The sequence below is a fragment of the Tachysurus fulvidraco genome, chromosome 21, assembly GCF_022655615.1.
Source record: "Tachysurus fulvidraco isolate hzauxx_2018 chromosome 21, HZAU_PFXX_2.0, whole genome shotgun sequence".
Classification (NCBI taxonomy): domain Eukaryota; kingdom Metazoa; phylum Chordata; class Actinopteri; order Siluriformes; family Bagridae; genus Tachysurus; species Tachysurus fulvidraco.
Genome location: NC_062538.1, coordinates 15882243 through 15896632, shown reverse-complemented (window position 1 = coordinate 15896632; position 14390 = coordinate 15882243). Strand labels below are relative to the sequence as shown.

The following is a 14390-nucleotide window of genomic DNA, read 5'->3' as shown; positions in this document are numbered from 1 at the left end:
TTTACACACACATCCACACACAAAGGGCCTGTTGTCTGATCTGTCTTGCAACCATGATTCTCCAAGGACACCCTGTCCCTACCTGCTGCTTCCGTAACTCATGTCAGAATGAACAAATCGACTAAAATAAATAAATAAATAAATAAATAAAAACACACTATGCACACGGTCACACACAGTCACCTTAAATGTTAAACATCGGTCCATTACCTCATCAAATAAAATGAGGCAATAATCACACACACAAAACAGTGGCCTTTAAATCAAACTGACCTTTATGTGTGTCAGTGATGATATAAGTGTACAGCTGTCCAGGAGAGTCCACCAGACCTGTGCTGCTAACTCAGGACTCTTCATGCTTAACCATTAACATTTACTTCATGACTATAACTAAAACAATCACTTATTGTTTGGTTTCTGAGATGTGCCTCACATTAACAATTGACAAGCTATGCTCCATCCTCACCAATTCTAAACATAGCTTAGTGAATTAGCTAAATATAGAGAAATGTGGAGAATTTAGCAAGAGCCTTTTTTCAGCTGGGGAGAATTTCTTACCCCCACATTCAAAGAACACCACGCAGAGGAGCAGAGATGGTTAAAAGCCTTGTTTAAGTGCCCAACAGGCTTAACTTTCCGATCAGAACGATAGAGATTTTCCCTCTGAGCCACAACTCCTATAAATCTGCCTATAATGTGTTTCTTTCAGTTTTCGGGGACCTTTTGCATGAGAGGTGAAAGTGATAACCCGTACACTACAAAAACCTGTCTATATCCAATTTCAATGAAGGACAGATGAGGCAGAAGGACTTTTTGTAGTTTCGAACCAGTGCTGGCTAGCTGTTGTGCTGTGTGATGTAGATGCAAGGTCATCCCAATGGCAGAGTAGATAAAACTAGCTAAAATATTACAAATATAAAATTAACATATGCTGTACACAAATAATCTAAAACCATCATAACCTCCACCGCATACCGTAATGCTTAGTCTGCCTGCACAGGGTCCTGGGGAACCCATAGTCTTTCACAGTGGACTCAAGCAATGATGCTGATTGGCAACACATCACAGGGCACAAATGTGCGCACACACCCGAGGAGCAGACAGGAGCCGAACCTCCTACTCTCAGAAATATAAGGTAAACGTGCGACCACTAAGCCATGAGGCCATGTAATGTAGCCAACATTCACCTACAAGAGGAGGTTATTTGCTTGCCACTGCAAAACAACCAACCATAGACTTTCCCCGTAACCGTGCACAGACAAGTGAAGAGCCACCAAGATCCTGTGGCTTCCAAATGTACAATACATTTCTGATACTTCAAGGGCTGTGGACCGAGTCTGAGAAGCGATTGGACTGGCTTTGCTTTGAACCTGGACTTGTTTTTCTGTGTAGTTGAAAAACCACTCTGAAGTTTTGAACCCGGCATCATGCAAGATCATCGCCGTAATTGGTGGAGTGATGAACTTGTCTACTGCACACGAAAACAAGAGCAGCTGTCCAAGTCTAACAGAAACTCTTAACAATCAGACACCAATACCCTGGCATCAATCAGGTAGCTGTTATATGGAAATTCTGTGTGTGTGTACGCATGTGTAATTGTGTGTGTACACAAAATCAACCTACACGTGATATCGCTGTTTAAAAGGCCTGAGGAAGTTTGTTGTGTCATGTTTGTGCATGTGAGAAGGCCAAGCAAGGATTTTGTAGCCAAAGGGGAAATCTACGGTTGCTGTGCAGCATGATGATTCATGCATTCCAACAACTGTGCGATTGGATAGCATGAGTGCGTGCACACGCGCGCGCACACACACACGCGCACGCTCAGCAGGCCTGACCGAGACACAATTAAAAGATATAATACATCACTTTCAGCATCTGCTTATGTTATGAGAGACTCAATCCTTCTTTTCCTGTTTGTCTTGCTTGTGTGGGTTTTTGTGCTTGAGTGTTTGTTAACGCTGGGAAAAGAAATGACCGGACAGTATACAGCAGACGTGTGCATGTAATACATTTTTGTCACAATAATCGCCTAGTCTAAAACCCAGTTACAGCATAGTGATAACAGAGGCAAGAACAAAACCCTGACACACTTACAGGAAAACAACCCACTACAGGGGTGTGATACGACCTGACACAATGAAGGTCCTGTGGGTTTTGTTTTTTAAAGTCCTCTTATACAAAAGTTTACCCAACAGTTACAATTGTAAACGTATTTAGAAACATTTCACCGGTAGTGGTTCCATTTAGTGTTAAGTGTCCATGAATCGAGTTCCTGAAATCACTTGTTATTACGAGTGATTACAAGCTGTAAACAAAAAAAAGAAACAAACATCTCATCTTGTAAATAGGAAACTGGATTCAGTCCTCGGTCCTGAACAAGCCCACGTGAAGAATGTCCTGCTACAAAGTGCTGACACTGGAGACTTCAATAAATGTTTAATAAACAGCATTTGTCTTTCTTTCTTAGACTTTCTTTGTTAAATAACATTTCTGAGTCTGTTCATTTTTACACTTTCGTCATGCAGATTGCGTTACCGTAGAAACGATGTCATGGTAGAGCTAGTGTACCAACATAATTTGACTACAGCTGGAACTACTATCAGGGCTGCTAAAATCTGAATCTGCAATCAAATAAAGATAAAATTATATATATATATATATCAAAGTATTGATTATATATATATTTAAGAGCCCAACAACACTATGGTATACCCAAGTCCACATTCTACATTTTAGTTACATTACAGTAAGAGGGACGCAGGTGATACGATGACAATATTGAGCTATAACGACATCCTGAAACACCAATCAGCCAGAACATTAAGACAGTAAGACCTCCTGTATAATATAGTGCAAGTTTCCCTTGCAGCTTTAACTCTTTCAGACCTGGACTCCACAAGACATTTGATGGTGTGCTGTGGTCTCCTGGCACCCAGACATAAACAGTAGATCATTTAAAGACCTGTAAATTGTAACGTGGGGCCTCCATGGATCAGACTTGTCCAGCACACCCCACAGATGTTCGACTGAATTGAGATCTGGGGTATTTGGAGGCAAAGCCAACACTGTGAAGTCTTTGTCATGATCCTAAAACTGTTTCTTAACAATTTATGCAGTGTGTCGGGAAACATTATCCTGCTGAAAGCAGGAAAGAGTTCATTCAAGGTATATTTCTGTGGGATCAGCCCAGACGTGCTAGCCTTCACTATTCAATCACATCAATGAGCCTTCAGTGCCAGTTCACCGGTTGCCCTTCATTGGAGCACTTTTGGTAAGTACTAACCACTGCATACCGGGAACACACCACAAGACCTGCTGTTTTTAAGAAACTCTGACTCAGTCATCTAACCATCATAATCTGGCCCTTGTCAAAGTCACTTAGATCCTTACACTTATCCATTTTTCCTGTTTCCAACCCATGATCATTAAGAGCTGACTTCATTTACTGCCTAATAAATCCCAGCCCTTAACAGATGCCACTATAACATGATAATCCATGTTATTTTCTTCACCTCTCAGTGGTTTTAATGTTCAGTCTGATTGGTATAAATGTCAAAATCAGGTGTCGGAGCTTTTATTCCTGACCCACATCTCTGTTTTTCCTGTCCTCTTCAACCAGTGTTGCAGCCTGCCAGCCTTGAGTTTAACCACACGGTGCATTCTGAGGTGTTTTTTTCTCGCCACAGCTGTAACGAGTGGTTATTTGAATTGCGACAATCTTCCTGTCTGCTCAAACCATATTCACGACACTTGATATTAATGCCAGCTGTATCTGAAATGATCGGATATATTGTTCAGCTGCAGCATGACAGGTTGATTGGATAATTGCAGGAATAAGCAGATACATGGGTGCTGTTCAAGTGGATGGCGAGGGTATTTATCCAAACTGTAACTGCTGATGTCCTACCGATTGTCACGGGCGTCTGTCCTACATAACCAAAACTGACCTCTTAAAAATAGTAAATACCTCTCTGCTCACAGGCACTTTTCCAGAGTCCCTAAAAACGGCAATTGTTAAGCCTCTCCTCAAAAAAGAGTAACCTAGACAAAACCATTCTTAGCAACTACAGACCAATCTCAAATCTTCCTTTTATAGGCAAGATCATTGAAAAGGTTGTTTTCAATCAGCTGAACAAATTCTTAAACTCAAATGGCTATCTGGACAATTTTCAATCTGGTTTCCACTAGCATCATAGCACAGAGACAGTGCTCATAAAGATAAATGATATTTGCTTAAACTCTGATTTAGGTAAAATATCAGTGCTAGTAGATCTTAGTGCTGCCTTTGACACGGTAGATCACACCATACTCTTACATAAACTGGAAAACTGGGTATGGATTTCTAGGATGGTCCTCAAATGGTTTAAATCATACCTAAAAGAGGCGAGGTTACTATGTGAGAGGTTACTATGTGAACATCGGTAACCATAAATCTGAGTGGACATCCATGACATGTGGAGTCCCACAGGGCTTGCACCGCTTCTCTTTAATTTGTATATGCTCCCAATTGGTCAAATAATGAAAAAGAACCAAATTGCTTACCACAGCTACGCAGATGACACCCAAATATACTTAGCCCTGTCCCCTAATGACTACAGCCCCATTGACTCTCTATGTAAGTGCATTGATGAAATTTACAGTTGGATGCGTCAAACTTCCTCCAGTTAAACAAAGACAAAACCGAAGTCATTGTATTCGGAAATAAAGATGAAACTCTCAAGGTTTGACAATTCTTTTATTGTTATTTGTTTTTGTTATGATTTTATCGTGTGTTTCTTATTTTTCATATATATTTTTTTTCTCTCTTATAAATTATAAATGTAAAGCACTTTGAATAACCTCTGTGTATGAAATGTGCTATACAAATAAACTTGACTTGCCAAAATGTAAAAATTTTTTACATGAATTCTCGGACACTTTTTAGGAACGTTCGGACTTATGCGCTCATAACAACTACATCAACCATTAAACGTACAAAGTCCAGACTGCATTGTGCAGGACCAGCCTCAATAACATGATCATATTCTGAGCCATGGGGCCATTATTCACTGTTAGTGTACATTAAAAATGCAGGAACTCAGCAACTAAATGTTCTGCTCTTCCTGCCCTGATGTACCTGATGTATTCATCCCGTGAGCTGTTAATGAGGATGTAATCATGTCGAGCACTAAAGCATGATTCTGAATCAGTAATTCAATGAACTGAAAGAATGCTTCAAGAAGACCATAAAGGCATTTTCAGAGTGTGATTACCTAATAGAACATGTTCATAGCTTGGGTTCAGAGTAAACCACCCTCTCACCCTAAACACTAGGGCCAATGAACCAAAACACACACTAGTGTAAAAATAGTGCATTTACAGAGTAAGCTGCTATTCTCATGTCCTAAATTGTACAATTACAGAAGCTGAATTAATTATTTTGGGGGATCAGACGGATCATTTCGAGGGATCAGGCAGATCATTTCAGCGATCAAGTGGATGAAATGGTACCACAAAGGACATAGTTTACAACCAAGCACACAGAATCCCACTACCAAGGGCACCTACATAAGGCATAGTAAGTAAGTAAGTAATGTAAGCAAATGCAAGTAAGTAATAATGCCCAGTATCTCTCTGTAGCACTGTGTAGGGTGAATAAGCCCTGATTTCATATTGTACTGCACTGTTCTGTTCTGATCATGTGGCTGAATCCCAAACAGCTTCCCAGAGGACACAGAGTTTTACTACAAACCACACAGAAGCGTTTACTTAAGATGCTTACAGTAGGCATAGAAAGATGAATAACAACTTATTCCACAGGATAAATGAGAAGTTTTTCACTACATAGAGATAACGAACATGATCTAATGCCTTCATTGTAACATCAGGCGGCAGTTTAAAATCCGGCCGTTGGCTCTTGTTGTCGCATGTTCGTACACTTTTGCTTTTAAACCACAAAAGCTTCAAAAAAACAGAGTCGGAATTAAAAAAATAGTGTCATAAACAACTAGGGTTCTTTTCACACTTACCGGTTTTAGTTCTGTCTTGTTTCTGTAACCGACACATTTCCAGCTGAACCGCAGCGTGGTGACGAGACGCTGCTGTGCTCTAAGCTACCCGAATACAACAGTGCAGAGGAACGCAGGCTATAAGCCACGCCCAGGAAATTGCGTCAGTCGTGAAGATGGGGGAGCAACGAAAATAGTTCACTCTGAAAAGTTTGATGCATCAAACCTAAACGCACATGCGCAAGAGTTGTGCGCATGCACAGTACAGAGCACTAAAATCTCGCGATAAATCTCGCACGAGGAAGCATTCGGTTCCATGTGCGCTTGTCCGGGAGGTGTGTGTGTGTTAGTGTTATAGAGCTCATAGAAAGTTTTGTAGAAATATTACTGCATTTATTTTGGGACCGTTCGAGCTTTGAGCATGGCGACATACCGGAAGAAGGTTGATAATCGGATTCGTGTTCAGATCGAGAACGGAGTCGCGCTGAAGCATCGTACGATGTTTGTGATTGTTGGTGATCAAGGCAGAGACCAGGTTCTGATCCTCCATCACATGCTCTCCAAGGCCGCTGTACGCGCACGACCGTCGGTCCTGTGGTGCTACAAGCACGAGCTCGGCTTCAGCAGTAACCGGAAGAAAAGAATGAGGCAGCTGCAGAAAAAGATCAAAACTGGAACTCTGAACCTTAAACAGGACGATCCGTTCGAGCTTTTCGTCGCGGCCACTAATATCCGTTACTGCTACTACAATGAAACCCATAAAATCCTTGGCAACACCTATGGCATGTGTGTTCTTCAAGATTTCGAGGCTATAACTCCAAACCTTCTGGCTCGAACCGTTGAAACGGTAGAAGGCGGTGGTATCGTGGTCATATTGCTGAGGAGCATGAACTCACTCAAGCAGCTTTACACGATGGCGATGGACGTGCATTCACGCTACAGGACGGAGGCACATCAGGATGTTGTGGGAAGGTTCAATGAACGGTTCATACTTTCTCTGTCCTCCTGCAAGACCTGTATAGTAACCGATGATCAACTCAATGTTCTGCCGATCTCCAAACATAACGCGAACATCAAACCCGTGCCGCCTAAAACGCAAGACGAAGCTCTGCCGCCGCACGAGCAGGAACTCAAGGACTTAAAAGAATCGTTGCATGACACACCGTCAGTGGGAACTTTAGTGGAATGCTGTAAAACCATGGATCAGGCCAAAGCTGTGTTGAAGTTCATTGAAGCGATTTCGGAAAAGACTCTACGGAGCACAGTAGCGCTCACCGCTGCCAGAGGACGTGGCAAGTCTGCAGCACTTGGATTAGCTATTGCTGGGGCTGTTTCGTTTGGCTATTCCAACATTTTTGTTACGTCACCCAGCCCGGACAATTTGCACACATTGTTTGAGTTCATATTCAAAGGCTTGGATGTGCTTCACTACCAGGAACATCTGGATTATGAAATCGTCCAGTCTTTGAACCCGGAGTTTAATAAAGCCGTGGTCAGAGTTAACATCTTCAAGGAACATCGCCAGACCATTCAGTACATCCACCCTGCCGACGCTGTCAAGTTAGGTCAGGCAGAGTTGGTGGTCATTGATGAGGCTGCTGCTATCCCTTTGCCGCTGGTGAAAAACCTGCTTGGGCCTTATCTTGTGTTCATGTCTTCTACGATCAACGGGTACGAGGGTACAGGACGCTCTCTTTCCCTCAAGCTGATTCAGCAGCTGCGGCAGCAAAGTGTAGAAAGCCAGCAGAGTCTCTCAGCTGAAAACCAGGCCAGAAGTACGGCCAGAATGGCTTCTGCACGCACGCTCCATGAGGTTTCTCTCCAAGAGTCTATTCGATATGCACAGGGAGATCCTGTTGAGAAATGGTTGAATGAACTTCTGTGTCTGGACTGCATGAGTGTGCCACGCATCATTTCAGGCTGTCCACTGCCTGAAACTTGCGAGCTGTATTACGTGAACCGTGACACACTGTTCTGTTACCACAAAGCATCCGAAGCCTTCCTCCAGCGTCTCATGGCACTCTACGTAGCGTCTCACTATAAGAACTCTCCCAATGATTTGCAGATGCTCTCAGATGCTCCAGCTCATCATCTTTTCTGTTTGCTGCCCCCTGTTCCACACACACACAACTCTCTGCCTGAGGTCCTTGCAGTTGTGCAGGTTTGTTTGGAGGGGGAGATTTCCCAGCAATCCATCCTCAACAGCTTGTCAAGAGGGAAGAAGGCTTCTGGAGACCTCATCCCTTGGACTGTATCGGAACAATTTCAAGATTCTACGTTCGGGAGTCTCTCTGGTGGAAGGGTGGTGCGAATCGCTGTGAACCCTGACTACCAGGGGATGGGTTATGGGACCAGAACGGTGCAGCTCCTGCAGCAGTACTACCAGGGACAGTTTGCTCTCTTGGATGACAAGCAGCCAACCCCAGTTGCATTCAACTCTGTCAGCAGTGAGTCCATGAGTCTCTTAGAAGAGGTTGTGTCGCCTCGAAAGGATCTGCCACCCCTCTTGTTGAAGCTGAATGAGAGGCCTGCTGAGAGACTGGATTACTTGGGTGTGTCTTATGGCCTCACAGCCCAGCTGCTGAAATTCTGGAAAAAGGCTGGATTTGTGCCAGTGTATTTAAGACAAACGCAAAATGACCTGACAGGGGAGCACTCATGTGTAATGCTGAAGGAACTGAACACAGAGGATTCAGCAGAACAGAATCTGTGGCTGCCGGCATTCTGGAAAGATTTCCGCCGGCGATTCCTCTCACTTCTCTCCTACCAGTTTAGCAGTTTCAGCCCCACGTTAGCATTAAACATCCTGCAGAACAAAAACATCAAGGAAGACAATCCAACTAAACTAACGGTTACGGAACTAACCGCCAAGTTCACTGCATATGATCTGAGTCGTTTGGAAATGTATTCCCGAAACATGGTTGACTACCACCTGATTATGGACATGGTGCCTGCCATAGCACAGATGTTCTTCCTCAAACAACTGGGAGATCTTTCGCTGTCTGCTGCACAGTCTGCTCTGCTCTTGGGAATTGGTTTGCAGCACAAATCTATAGATAATTTAGAGAAAGAGATAAAGCTGCCCAGCTCTCAGCTCATGGGCCTGTTCAACCGGCTCATGCGTAAAGTAGTCCAGTTGTTCAACGCCACTCAGGAGAAGGCGGTCGAGGCAGAGATGGCCCCCGTTAAAGACATTAACATGGAGCCGACATCCGAGGCGCTGCACAAAGAACTGGACGAGGCTGCCAAAGCGTTTGAGGAGAAACACAAGGAAGACATGAAGAAGATTAAGGATATGGATCTTACTCAATACATGATTCGAGGTGACGATGAAGAGTGGACTCAAGTGCTAAAGAAAGCTGGCCAAACTGCAATAGTAAGCATCAAGAGTGATAAGAAGCGCAAGATGGAAGGGCCAACCAAGAAGGAGTGGGAGGGCAAGAAGATGAAGAAAAGTAACAAAATAAAGGGAAAATTTTCAAAAAAGAAATAATTACTAGACAAGATGTCCAGCCCTATTTTTATTTTTTTCTTTCCCCCACGATTAGTTTTTACTGGACTGTGCATCACTTTTTTTTATCACTTAATAATCTCAGCTTTCAAAATGTATTCATTATTTTCTAAATTACACTTTTTTTTTTAACAAAACTATCTATAGCTCATTTCCCCATGTGAAGATCATTACTGAACGAAGCGTTTTTTTTGTTTTTTTATTAATTACTGTTTGCAGATTTTTGTTTAAGAATTTCAAAGTTTAAACTGTAACCTAAATAAATCATAACAGCTGATTTAAAATTTGGGTTTAAGAAGGTGCTTTTTTTCTTTCACTTTTGTTACCATCTATATGTTAGTGGAAATCTTTGGATCTCTGGTGTGGAGTTACAGTGCATGCTCTCCAAGTGGGTTTCGTTCCATTTCTTTAAAATATGCTGCACTGACTTAAGAGATGTGGTGTGTTGTTTCCAGGAAATTCTCCAGACGTGACACGACCCTGACCAGGAGAAAGCGCTTCCTGAAGATGAATAAATGTATGAACAAGCCACAAAAGAGAAAGTGCTGCTTTGAAATGCAATATATTAAATTACCAGATGTAACTTTTTTTTTCAAATTCCACATAAAATATTACATAATTGTATACAAAAGTAAGTACACCTTGTTTGGCTGATGTAGTTATACAGAAAGAACAAGATGCACCTGAGAAAAAATAGGACATATTATAGGACAAGGATCTGCTTAACAATGCAGGAATTTAAACCTGCAACCTTGTGAAAAGCAATACAATGCCTTATCCACTGAACTGTCACTACCACTGTGTTGACTTTGTTGATGTGTGAATCAGATGATTCAACTACATGCTATTTTTACTGTGCTGTAATTAATCAGGATATTTTTTAATGATTGGTAATATGTGAAATTTCGCATGTGTGTCTATGTATGTACGATAACATGCATATATATTTTTTATGGTTTCATTTTGTGTTTTGGATTTAGTCGCCATAAATCAATTTTTTTCTCATTCCTGTTTTATTTGCTGTACTACATTGTGTCATAAAGAGGTGGTATTATGTTTTGGTTCTCTCTTTTTTGTAAGGTTAGGTGAAGTTAGAGATAGTTAGTTATAGAACATTTATTTGGTATTTAGTGTCACGTCTGATTTCTGAACATATTTAGTACAATCCCATAATGAAAGGCTGGACAAAAACATTGTTTTGGATCTATGTGATATGCTTTCACATACTGTACATGATTTTAAATTTACATGAAGACAAGATTATATTTTTTCAAATTGTCGTTCGGACGTTTGATTTGAAATGTATTAAAAATCAGACGACTTTTTAGGTCTTTATCGTATGTAATATCTAAATGTTTTGTGTGCTCAACATGGCATAACTAAGCTAATTAAAAATGAAAAGAAATTGAATGGGAATAAGCAAATTACATTTTTTTTATAATTAAATATATTAAATCATAATTAAAAAATAAATCCATAATTTTTTTTGTAATTTTATACAATTGTTTTGATTGAATCCTGGTCCAGTAATGATGACGTAAACCCCATTAAACGCTTTTATTTTGTGTTTCAAAACAGTACAACAAAAACAGTTTTAATATATGATATATTAAAATCTAATGTGTAAATATAATTAATATATTATAATTTAATATAATTAATGTATTAATATAAATACTAATAAATAAAACGTTATCTAAGAACAAACGGGAAATTCCGATATTATCCTTTTGTTTTGAAGGTCGTTTAAGGTGAATTCGTGACGGTTGTTTGTGCGCCGTGGTGACGTCATCAACGTGAAACAGCTACTCCACGTGAATTCCACCAACGTACTTCATTCTCAAATATTATTGCGTTTTGTTTTCAAAAATACAGTCGGGTTTATAATAAATAATCTACCATGTCGTTGGTGACATGTTGTCGTTTGTGTTCGCCTTTGTTCCGGTGGAATCCCCGTGTGTTTGGATGTTTGGGGAGATTCACACACACAGGACGCGGAACATGGACGCGTTCACACACACCGCGGGTTCTACACTTTAGCTCTTACTCAGATAAGTTGGACTTTCGGCGGACGTTTAAAAGTGCTGTAGCGTCATGGAGCGAAGAACTGGGAACAATTCAGTCAACACATTATCATCTGGTGTATACATGCAAGGTGATGTGAGTGTTAAACTCCCTGGTACACAGGATGGGATTAACTCGAAGCTGTATGAGATGTGTTTAACCAATCCGTTAGCTCCCTGTTTTACTCAGTGACATGTGTCGCGGTGACGTCACTCCATAACATCGCTAACTCAGTTACCGTTAACCGTCTGTCCGTTTCTGTAGACATCAGACAAAAGATCGCAGGTAATCTGGAGCCTCCCCAAAGACACACACACTCCCTCTTCCCCGTTTCTCTTTCTCTCCCCCTTCTCCATCTCTCTCTCTCTCTCTCTCTCTCTCTCTCTCTCTCTGTTTCTCCCTTATTTCTCTCCCCCCCTTTCTCGCCCTCTCTCCCTCCCTCCCTCGCCCTCTCTCCCTCCCTCCCTCGCCCTCTCCCTCTCTCTCTCTCCCTCTTTCTACTGACAATTTAGAAATGCCAATCAAAGCATGACTTTGGATGTGGGGAGGAAACCAGAGTTCTATGAAGAGATCACACACAAGGGAAACCTGCTTAGCCTCTGTATCTACTAGCTCAGTTACAATGGAGTTTAATAGGAGTAAACATTCCAGCGATTTTCATTTTTAAATCCAGAACAAAAGTAGTTGAGAGAGTGTAATGCATCTGTGCTCTATGACATTTGTTTGCGCCGTATGGATGTATTGCAATCTCCTAACGGCCAAACTTTACAGCATTGAAGCTGTGATGTAGAGATGATGCAAGGGCTAAATCAAACTGGTGCCTTGTAGGAAATGTAGGAACGAGTTAAGTGATGTGCTGGTTGATGTTTCAAAAGTATTCTATGCATATTATTGACATTAATTGATATTTTAATACCAAAATATGAAATATAATTCATATTTTTTCTTTTCTTATTTTTTGGGGAAAAAAATCCTGTTTACTTCAGTTGACTACAGTAAATCATATCACACATAAAGTGATTATTGATTATTGATTATTTTTGTGACTGTAGGTTTGTTCAACACGTTCAATGAAGAAGATCTCCAAGACGGCGTATCACAATGGCGTTGTTGTAGTAAAATGTCCCGGCTGCCAGAACCACCACATCATCGCCGATAACCTGGGATGGTTTTCTGATCTGGAAGGAAAGAGGTGTGTGTTTCTGACAGAGAGGGATTTCTCCTGTATATTGAGAACCTCTAGATTATTCATGCATCATTATTTGATCAGCAGCTTAAAAGTTTTGTTTTTAATCAAACTGTCCATGTCAGGAAGTTTTTGTTTTAGAACAACGCTGTGCTCTGGGGAAATGATGTAAATGTGAAAGAGCAGCGGACATAAATGCTTCCTTCCTCATCTCCAAATCAAAGTAATTTTACTATACATCCAGTGCATATATCCACTCCATATGTACACCCCTAAGCACTTTTTAAACCCCAGAAAAACAGAACCCAGTGTTATCTTGTTGTCGTTGTCTTTAAACAACTTGCACATTCACATCAGTAAGGTAAAATATCGCCACTTATCTGTTTTTAAACCTGTTGACAACAAGGGCAAGAAAACACACAGGAGTAAATTCTATGCATTTCTTTTTTTATTCCTTTTAAGTGCGGTGACTTGTATCTGATCATGAACAGACTTTCACTTTTCTGAATAACTGTTTCTTCTTGGCTAGAATTAAATCATTTCCTGTCACCATTTTACTTTTTTTAATGTTTCTTTCAATTACTGCAGCTACTGTTTGCACACTATGTACATAGGATTTCTGTGCCTGTACAAAGCATGGGATATGAGGGAAGCACTGCTCACTTTATGATTGGGTTTCTGCTAAGTGTCTAGGTGTAACATACTAATTCTTCTATGTTTTACGCTGTAATTCAGGGTTAACGCTGCAAAAGTCATGCAAACAATGATTCAGAGAAAGGTTTTGTAAACCTGGGAAAAAAGCCGCACTAATCCCCGCTTCTACATTACAAACGTGAATCGTTCTTATAGTAAGGTTAAAAGCTGAGTTTAGAACTAGTGCAGTGTGAAAATGACCTTTTAATTTGTATTTAGAAATATGAGCAAAAATATGTATTTGTAAGCAATAACTCACCAGTAAAACAAATTAAAGAATAAAAATCGTGAGAAGCAAATACATAACTGTTTTAGATTTTAAGAGGAAATGATCTAATATTAAAAAAGTAAAAGGTTCGAGTGGTTACATATAGCTACCTTAGAAAAGTAATACATGTGGGACACTAATAATAAAAGAGGCTTGTAAAAGCACCACAAGCAGGTGTTATTGTATTTTATGTTTTTATTTTTTATAACCGCTGTTCGTGTTTACAGAAATATCGAGGAGATTCTCGCAGCCAAAGGGGAGACGGTGAGGCGTCTTGCAGACGACGCTGCCCTAGAGATTGTTGCCGAGGAAACGATTAAAGAAGCGATGCAGAGGAGTGAAGACGAACAGAAAGCTCCCGCAGACAACTCTGACAAATCGTGACTCTTCTCATAAAGTCTCTGTTTCAGAATTGGACATGTTGAAATTGACACTGTGTAGAAATGTACGGTTAAAGGTGAATGATGAACATGCTGTCGTAAGTGAAAAGTATTCATAATGGAGAGATTTCCAGTGTTTTTCTTCTTCTTCTTTCGGCTTTTCCCTTCAGGGGTCGCCACAGCGAATCATCTCTCTCCACCTATCCCTATCTTCTGCATCCTCAACACTTGCACCCACTAGCTTCATATTCTCATTAATTACATCCATATACCTCCTCTTTGGCCTTCCTCTTTGCCTCCT

General features: G+C 40.8%; 3 protein-coding genes across 5 annotated transcripts in view; 2 read left to right on the top strand and 1 right to left on the bottom strand.

Annotated features, from left to right (window-relative positions):
• The window catches only part of lrrc8aa (leucine rich repeat containing 8 VRAC subunit Aa), a 29610-nt gene extending 23449 nt beyond the window's left edge, over positions 1 to 6161 (bottom strand). Inside the window, exon 1 of the mRNA XM_027132569.2 lies at positions 6009 to 6161. The gene's annotated coding sequence lies outside the window, so the exon portion shown is untranslated. The remainder of the gene's footprint in view (positions 1 to 6008) is intronic.
• Positions 6162 to 6188: 27 nt separating this feature from the next.
• On the top strand, positions 6189 to 10552 carry nat10 (N-acetyltransferase 10). Its single transcript, XM_027132559.2, has one exon. The coding sequence runs from the start codon at positions 6409 to 6411 to the stop codon at positions 9478 to 9480; it is 3072 nt and encodes a 1023-aa protein (XP_026988360.1). The 5' UTR covers positions 6189 to 6408; the 3' UTR covers positions 9481 to 10552.
• A 709-nt stretch (positions 10553 to 11261) lies between these two features.
• dnlz (DNL-type zinc finger) lies at positions 11262 to 14216 on the top strand. 3 transcript variants are annotated; one of them, XM_027132556.2, is made up of 3 exons: positions 11262 to 11653; positions 12615 to 12754; positions 13937 to 14216. In XM_027132556.2, exons 1-3 carry the CDS (start codon positions 11399 to 11401, stop codon positions 14091 to 14093), a joined length of 552 nt encoding a protein of 183 aa, XP_026988357.2. In that variant the 5' UTR covers positions 11262 to 11398; the 3' UTR covers positions 14094 to 14216. The 3 variants fall into 3 exon arrangements, with proteins under 3 accessions (XP_026988357.2, XP_026988358.1, XP_047661439.1); XM_027132557.2 differs by having other exon boundaries at positions 11472 to 11658; XM_047805483.1 differs by lacking the exon at positions 11262 to 11653 and adding an exon at positions 11684 to 11847.
• Positions 14217 to 14390: the final 174 nt, after the last annotated feature.

Bases quoted from the DNA above. Each gene is read 5' to 3' on its own strand.
- nat10 (XM_027132559.2), top strand. From the start codon at position 6,409: ATGGCGACATACCGGAAGAAGGTTGATAATCGGATTCGTGTTCAGATC.
- dnlz (XM_027132556.2), top strand. From the start codon at position 11,399: ATGTCGTTGGTGACATGTTGTCGTTTGTGTTCGCCTTTGTTCCGGTGG. The intron at 11,654-12,614 runs GTGATGTGAGTG...TTGTGACTGTAG, and splicing joins ATCTGGTGTATACATGCAAG to GTTTGTTCAACACGTTCAAT. The intron at 12,755-13,936 runs GTGTGTGTTTCT...TCGTGTTTACAG, and splicing joins TCTGATCTGGAAGGAAAGAG to AAATATCGAGGAGATTCTCG.